This window comes from Eschscholzia californica, unplaced genomic scaffold (assembly GCF_041429995.1).
Source record: "Eschscholzia californica isolate CP2 unplaced genomic scaffold, dmEscCali1.0.p SCAF_5, whole genome shotgun sequence".
Taxonomy (NCBI): Eukaryota; Viridiplantae; Streptophyta; class Magnoliopsida; order Ranunculales; family Papaveraceae; genus Eschscholzia; species Eschscholzia californica.
In genome coordinates this window covers 35,146,071-35,154,255 of record NW_028238472.1, presented here as the reverse complement: position 1 = coordinate 35,154,255, position 8,185 = coordinate 35,146,071, and the positions used below count along the sequence as shown (strand labels likewise).

The following is an 8,185-nucleotide window of genomic DNA, read 5'->3' as shown; positions in this document are numbered from 1 at the left end:
ATTTTCAACAAAAAAAAAAACTGGATTTATTAAAAAACAAAGTAATTTAGGTTTCATTTTTTTTTTGTTGAAATAAGTTATTCAGGTTATAAACTAAAAATGTCTTGCTTCATGGATGGCAGAATTTCTAAAGTGGATAATGAACCCTTTCAACTTGAAAGACTTGGAAATAAATTTGAACTCTTTTCTTTTTAACCTATCTTCTATATCTCGGAAAAATGACAACATTTGCAAGTAGTAATCCATCTAAAGGTCTTGGGTTCCCATAAAATTTCAAAAATTTTCATGTAAAACTTTTTGTAGTATGTTTAGCTCCCAAGAGCAAAAAATATGAAGCCAAGAAAAGAACCCATCAATTTACAAAACCCAAATAAAATGAAACTGTTTAATCAATATAATCTAAGAAAGAGATATAGATCCAATGTTAAATTGGAAAGGCAAGAGCCAAGTTTAGGGCATATATTTGAGTACATAAAGGTAGGTGAAGTCTGTATCAAAATTGGGAGAGAGAATAGATGAAGAGCTATTTTGTTCATCAAATTCACTACTTTAACTATGAAACAAGAGTGATCACATCTTTTAAAGGAACAAGCTGAGAGCATATTGGAGAACCACCATTATTGTTGTTGTTCTTGTTGGAGTTGGAAATATTTGTAATAGTTTGATCCAAAGTGCCTTCCCTATAGACATATAACCCTTCCTCTTCACTCATCGAACGGAATTTCTTTCCGAATGGCTTGTCATGAATCCGGTGCAATGCCATTCCCCTGCCAACATCAGTTTATCACGGTCTTTCAGAACCCAATGTTGTGTTGTTTTCATGACAGTTTATATCATTCGTATAATCCTTTACGATAAAACAACTCATGTATATAAACTATATAATAGTATAACCAAAACAACAGATAAGCATCGACGTGGAGATATAAGGGATTTATAATATTCCGCGTAACCAGGCACGATCTCGTGGTATCGTCCTCAGAAGTCAGAAACATTATAGTCACGGACTAACCCTTAATTAATGGATTAAAAGTAGTACTAACTCACTAAAAAATAACTCCATCCCCCATTTCACTATTTAAATAAAGAGAAGATTATGATGAGGATTGGGGAGGCACTGAAACAAGGGCACTGCTGCCTTCTTCTTGAACAAAAAGACATATAGTGGCATTATTTTAATAGAAGAAAAAAAATGGCATAATTGTAATATTATCTTGTAAAATTTTAGTAATAGAATCTATCTAGTTTTAAAAACTCTAAAATGAGAAAAATGAAATGAAAATAATTTTGTCTATAAATTATTTCAAAAAGGATGACAAGTTTTACTAACTCTTATACTATTTACCTTTATTTCAAGAAAACTTTCAAATGATTAGACCAAATCCCAACTTAATTCACTCCAAGAAATCAAATAAAAAGAATTTATTTTTATTTTTAAAAAATCTACCACGATCTATGTTATTACAAAATATTGATATATCATGAAGATGTGATAAGCACTGCCTAAGTTCAAACAGTACGAAATAGGACTAAAGCCCTAAAACGAATAAAATTGAAAAGTCATTCTTTAATAATTTTATCCAAGAACACCTAAAATAAAGTTGAAGAAGTGAAAACACAAGAGGTATTGAAAAAGAAATGATTGAGGGGTGTGGGGGGTATTTTGGTTAAAAGAAGCACCGCCATAATAACAAAATTCAAACCTAAGAAAAACAAAGCAGGAAATGGGGGAAAAGAGAGTGTGACGTGGGGATCAAACCAAAACCCAAAACCAAACCCAAAACCAAACCGCTTGATAATTACAGAGATTTAACAAAGGAAGGAAGAATCATCAAAATACCTAACATGGAAGTGATCTCCTATATCACGTTTCCCTATGAAAGTAGCAACGGCATCGCAAAAGGCACGATACGTCAGATGATGTAAACCGTCGATCCTTGGGTACGGAAGTCTTGGTCGGGGTTCAGTCGGCCATGGATTCCGGCTTCTTCCTTCTGTATAAATATACTCTTTCCAAGTAGTAGTGGTTGTTGTTGTTGTATTTGCTGCTGCAAAAGAAGGAGATGATGGCGAAGAAGAAGTTGTTGTGGTGGTAGTAGTAGTAGTAAAGGGGGGAAGAGAAACAAACCCAAGCTTAGCCATTATCGGTTCTAACTCGTCGTGTGTCATTATCGGCTTAAACGTCTTTGTGTCCCATAGTGCTAGCTTTCTCACATAATCTTCCATCTCACTATCACACACACACAAAAAAAAACAGAGAAAATAGAGAGAGAGAGAGAGAGAGAGAGAGAGAGAGAGAGTTGATTTTCAAGAAGAGGGGAGAAAATTAGTATTTAATAGAGAGAGAAAGAGTTTTAGAGAGAGAGAGAGAGAGAGAGAGAGAGAGGTTGTGATGACGAATAGAGTGGGATCCAGAAGGGGGCAGAAGGGAGAGAGAGTGATGATGGATGGATGGATGGATGGATGAAGATTTTCTTCCCCCTTTTTTTAAGGCACAAGAAAACTCGGTCGTGATTCAACTTCTTGGCCCCCTCCAAATATTTGGTTTTAACATTTAATATATTTTCCATAAATAGTATTTAATCCATAATAAAAGCCTAATAATCTCTAGTTTTAAATAATGAATCATCCTAAATAAAGATTAGAATAAATCTTATTGATTCTGTTTTACTACAAGATTTGATTAAACATATAGTAGATTGATAGGAAATGGAGATTTTCATTAATTTATACACTTGAATGAAATTTGAGACTTTCAATTTCATATATTTCCACAGTTTAAATGTCAATTATGCTTATATAAGAAAAAAAAAACAAAATATATACAACTCCATTGTCCCAACAGATTGACTGACTTTTCCATCTTTTTTCTTTTTTTACTTTGAATCTATGTTGAATCTGGTCATACCCCGATGGTAGTTCCTGGAATTACATCGAAAGGGCTTCTAAACTTCGACATCTTGTCACTGCTTCAACATTTCCTTATTTCTTTGCCTTTGCGAACCTGAGGCACCTATACTTCTCCCCACTGACAGTGATCTCTAACGCTCCATCTTGGTTATCTTGATTCGATGCTGTACCCATCAGAACGCTTTTCTCCTTTTCAAGATTTTCCTTCTCCATCTTCAATCTGGCCTCTTGCCGAGCTATTTCCGCCTGTAAAGCCCAACTGTCATCAGTGTCGATAAAAGTCGACCATGAAACCTACCATCATTAGGTATAGCAAAGTAGAGAACAAATTGTGTGGTTGCCCTTATCACGATGTCAATGACCCAAGGATATCCAGAATGGAGCTAATACTATTTAGTATCTGTTAAAAGTGTCAACTTACTAGTCTATCTGTACAAACCTCACAAGGTCTGGTATGACAGACTTCTTCTAAACTAACATTATGTGACAACTACAACTTTTAGATTTTCAACAAAACAACAACCGAAGAGCTAGGCATAGGTAAATCACATGACACAACTACAACTTTTGTCACAAAAGGCTTAAAAAGCATGTCTAACCGAGTCGGTGGTATGTACATGTAGAATTTCGCACTGTATATATACTAAATTACCCAGAGAAAATGTAGAAAATGACATTCATAAGATATGAGCACAAGAACTCTAATTAGATTTATGGTATACGCCACAACCTCGCATTTGCAGCAAAGAATCATTTCACAAACATTTGAAGTTAAGACATAGAAAACAAACTTAACAACTTAAGGAAGGTAACCGTTAAAAACTTGATACCGAAATAATGAACCAATTAAGTGCAGCGAATCAACGTGTAGACAAACAAAACAACAGAATTCGTCCAACCCAGGTACAAATTCCACAAGGAAACAGTAGTTTAAGTTGGAAAACACATCAAAATCTGCAGGGAAGTGAAAGTGACGAAGGAAAAGCATTTTATCAACCATCTAATCATTGTAATTAGAAACGTGCTAAGTACATCGGATTAGTTTGATATATGGTAGTAGAAACACAATTAGAAGCTAACAAATGAAGCTGGCTTCTTGATAAATGGTCCATTGGCTTCTTTTATGTGTGGTAATTCGAATTGCCGAAGAGATAATTTAGAGTTTAGATAGAAATGTCCAAGACAATAGGCATGTCAATAGTTCACCATGAACATAGAGTAAATCCATCCTAAAGAACCAGTTTTAGGTTTAAGGGGGGGTTTGATGAAAATGAATCTCTTCAATTTCAAAGCTATTGGGGTTTCTAAGGAGGTATAAAATTCAGTCATGTACTATTAGAGGTGGGTGACTCAGAAAGTAATCATCTCCAGACAGTTCCATTACCAATCTCAAACAACAAACATATAGAAGAACAATCAAAACCCTAAAATCATCAACTAAAAGAAGAAGTAGAGAATATTTGGCACCTCGCGACGAGATAATTCGGCTTTCCAAGCGGCCTCACGTTCGGCGACTTCACGCTCTCTCTCCTGGATGTAACTTTGCATCTCCCTGTCTTTCAAGATCCTATCTTGTATGTCTGCATCCAGAGCTTCTTTCAACTCATTCACGAACTTATCTACCACCGTCTTTATTCTCAGCGACATTTCCTTCGACTGAAATTTGAGAGAGCTCAGGGAATTACTTCTTTTTCTTTTTGTAATAAGTGACCTCCAATTACTTGCCTTACTTGCCAATCTGAAACTATTCCTTGTGTAAACATCAGATCATCCATTGAACTTTTATAAGCGGGCTAGGGTTTGTTTCCTCTTTCAATTTATAAGCCGGCTAAGTTTTTTTATTATTTTTATAATGGAATATATTTTCGCGTACATATTTTTTTAGTCCAAAAATTTGTTTGATCAAACATTGCCTACATCTTTTCTCTCCTCTCTCCTCTCTTCTCTTCTCTCCTCTTCTCCCACTCACTGCTACCCTCTCTCTCGGTCTCTCCCGTTTTCTCTCTTGTCCTTCTTTTTCTCTCTTTTTTCCTTCTCCATCTCTCTCTATCTCTCAATGTTTCTCTCTAGGTCATTTTCTCTCTCTCACCCAACATCTCTATATCTTATGATTTCTCCCTCTCACACAGCTTCGGCAAAGGGAATTGTTTTCTTCGTCGGAACCTCCACCGTCTAAAACGAAGGGGATTTCGCCAGAAGTCATCCTTAAGGTCTTATTCTGACAAAGTGAACACTCCCCTTCGCCGGAACTGTGTCTGTGTGAGAGAGGGAGAAAAAATAGAGATCGAGAGAGAAATACTAAGACAAACACAGTGACAGATGAAGAGAGAAAAATAATGACAGATAAATAGTGAGATTAAGAGAACGAAAGAGAAAAATTGTGTACGTGGGATACAGGGAGAATAAGAGAATGAGAGAGAGATAGTGAGAGAACGAGAAAAAGAAAGAGAGAGCGAGAGAGAACGAGGGAGGAAATTGAAGAGAGCAACATAAGAGAGAGAAGATGAAGATTGGGGGTAATGTTTGATCAAGTCAAATTTTTTTTAAGAATATGCCCCCTAAGTAGATGTTCATTGACTAAGTCTTTGTGCCCGAAGATTTTTCTTTATTCCCCAAAATCGCGACCATTACTAATAGTAAAGAAGATTACAATAACAGTATGGGCGATGTTAAAACAAGAAAACTTTCTGGAGTACAAAATTTTATAGAGTTGAAAAATTAGATTTCTCCAAACATGCCCTCATTTGATGTTGTTGGCGGCGATTTTCGCAAAAGTTCTTGCTCTTCTCATCTTCATCTCTTTCTATCACATTTCTCTTTCTCCTTTCTCTTCCTCTCTCAAATATCAATAAAATTACCTTCCAAAGAAACCTCCCGCAACCAACAATAACATTCCTTCTCTGCCCAACCAAGTGAAGAAAATCTTCTTGTTCTTCTTCTCGATTCGGAGCTTTAAAACTTGCACATAATCGGCAATTACTCGAATCAGTAATAGAACTAAAATCCCTAATCCAACCATAAGTTTCTCCTTCAAACCTAGTTCCCCTCGTCCCATTGTTTCATAAACATCAGTACGAATATAAGCAACAAATTTCCTCTCAAGTTCATGTAAATTCTAATTAGAGATTGAAACCATAGTACTACTACCAGTAGTTATATTAAAAGTTGAAGAAGTATCATTCGAATATGGTTATAGTAATGGTTGTCCATCTTTCTCTGATACTTCATCATCATGAGGTTCAATATTGACTAATTTGAGATTTTGGTTCTTCAAATATCTTGTTAGCTCTGATTCAATTTCTTTGTGATCATTCTAAAACCCTAATTCAACAAAACCAATATTGATTTGATCACCATTATAGAAAAGTAATGGAGCTTACTGAATGAAGTCTTTTCTTCTCTGTATAATCTTCAGGTTTTCCATTGCATGAAAAAGAGAGAAAGAGGGAAGCAGAAAGAGAGAATGAAAGGGAATAGAAGAAGAAGAGAGAAGAAGGGAATGGTAATGACTGTCGGAATTGTGTAACAAAATAATAAGAACAGAAACATAACATAACTTAACAAAAAATAAGAACTAAAGTATCTATGTAGTTGGTCTCGGTCCGGCTAAAGGCCGAGACACCAAGTATAGATATTTGCTAATAGCCTACTAAGTAGTAACTAATAAGAACTAAGTTTAATTATCTAGCTCTTCATTACCTCATGATTCCCCAAACTATAACACAAAATTATTTCAATCACTCATTTTAAACAAAATCTTATCATTGTTCATTTCCCTGGTTCAAATAAAATAAGTAAACAACGAAGTTCATACTTTGGGAGTATTCAGTAATTAATAACTAGTAAGGTCAATAACTAATTACTAATAAGTTTGATAACTAGCACTAATATAGTTATGTTGCTTCGATTAATCGTTATCACCCTCAAATTCGCTTCCATCATCTTCAATTTTTATATTGGCCCAGCTTCGGTGTTGCGATGGAAAAGCTCAAAGATTAAATTCATCAAGATTTTCATCGTCTTTATTTATGGTCTATAAGAAGGTTGACAACTTGAGTTACGTGTATAGCCTCTTGTCCTTCTGTAGCTAAACTTGTAGGGTTTTGTATGTCTCTAAGACTATCATCTAACTAATGTTGTAAGCGGAATCTCAATCATCATATGATTAACACTAGTTATCCAAGATCATATGCATGAACTAATAATGAACTAGAAACATAAAGAGAATACCAGGATTTGCTTTCCTCGAATTAGATTCCAACTCCTTTATCCCGAAGATGAGAGCTTCATATGTAGTTCCTCTACTTGAGACACCCGAGTAAGTGACTTGATCTCCCTTCTTTGTTATCCGTTAGAACTCCATTGAAAGTTGAGCAGAAGAACCATTCTTCTTTTGACTCCATAGATAGATTGGGAGCTTTTTCTCTAAAGCCCTCTCTGTCTCTACTTAACTGTATATTGTGAGAGAGATGATGTTTTCTCTTGAGAAAAATCCCAACAACTTTTTCTGAACTCCAATGACCCATTTATAAAGAAACTCTAATAGGAGTCTCACTCAAATTAGGTTTCAATAAGAGTCTCAGAAAAGATAAACACTCGAATTTCCCTTAATACCCTTTTAAGGGAAATTAGGGTTTCCCCTTAATATGGTGTGTGGCCGGCCACTTAAGCCCATTAATGGGCTTGGCCTGGCTGGCCCACTCCCACACTATGGCCGGTTCAGATTAACCCATTACTGGGTTTGATCTGGACACCCCATTAGTGGGGTTTCCACCTTTTCGGGCTTCTCTTTCGAGCCCGATTCTTTCTATCTTTTTGGCAATATCAAACTGGATCATATCCATCTATATGCAAGCTCTCATGAGTCAACTCTCTCTAATCCAGCTACCACTCTTTGGTGTAACCCATTGTAGGATCTGGTCTATGTTAGCCGCGGATTACCAAAGTGATCTGACGATCGTAAGCGACTTCTAGCTAAGCATTACGACCCCTAATTAAACCGGACTAGATGATCTTCCAGATAAAGTCATCGTTATCCTAACTGACAAATTGTACGCATTGCCACCTTGGTCGAAGGACACTCTTCCGGAAGGACATCTCCTTCAGACTGAAGGACTATATCCTTCAAAACTCACTAACCCTAGTTGCATCACAATTGCCTATCTAAGACATGCCCCAATCATCACCCATATCGTCATCCTTTGACGGCTTAATCCACTCGCCGTCTTTATCCAACTCCTGCAAGAAAATAGGATAATCATCCTCTTCATGATCA

The 8,185-nt window shown here is 36.0% G+C and overlaps 2 protein-coding genes across 2 annotated transcripts; both read right to left on the bottom strand.

The window, feature by feature from the left end:
* Positions 1-377: 377 nt before the first annotated feature.
* LOC147538833 (tubulin-tyrosine ligase) lies at positions 378-2,297 on the bottom strand. Its single transcript, XM_086639349.1, has 2 exons — positions 1,841-2,297; positions 378-767 (listed from the first exon to the last, which is right to left on the bottom strand). Exons 1-2 carry the CDS (start codon positions 2,224-2,226, stop codon positions 554-556), a joined length of 600 nt encoding a protein of 199 aa, XP_086495475.1. The 5' UTR covers positions 2,227-2,297; the 3' UTR covers positions 378-553.
* A 402-nt stretch (positions 2,298-2,699) lies between these two features.
* On the bottom strand, positions 2,700-4,677 carry LOC147538832 (beta-mannosyltransferase-like protein). The gene is made up of 2 exons (XM_086639348.1): positions 4,378-4,677; positions 2,700-3,156 (listed from the first exon to the last, which is right to left on the bottom strand). The coding sequence occupies exons 1-2, from the start codon at positions 4,555-4,557 to the stop codon at positions 2,983-2,985; spliced, it is 354 nt and encodes a 117-aa protein (XP_086495474.1). The 5' UTR covers positions 4,558-4,677; the 3' UTR covers positions 2,700-2,982.
* Between the last annotated feature and the right edge of the window lie 3,508 nt (positions 4,678-8,185).

Bases quoted from the DNA above. Each gene is read 5' to 3' on its own strand.
- LOC147538832 (XM_086639348.1), bottom strand. From the start codon at position 4,557: ATGTCGCTGAGAATAAAGACGGTGGTAGATAAGTTCGTGAATGAGTTG. The intron at 3,157-4,377 runs GTGCCAAATATT...TGGGCTTTACAG, and splicing joins CCGAATTATCTCGTCGCGAG to GCGGAAATAGCTCGGCAAGA.
- LOC147538833 (XM_086639349.1), bottom strand. From the start codon at position 2,226: ATGGAAGATTATGTGAGAAAGCTAGCACTATGGGACACAAAGACGTTT. The intron at 768-1,840 runs GTATTTTGATGA...TGATGTTGGCAG, and splicing joins GGAGATCACTTCCATGTTAG to GGGAATGGCATTGCACCGGA.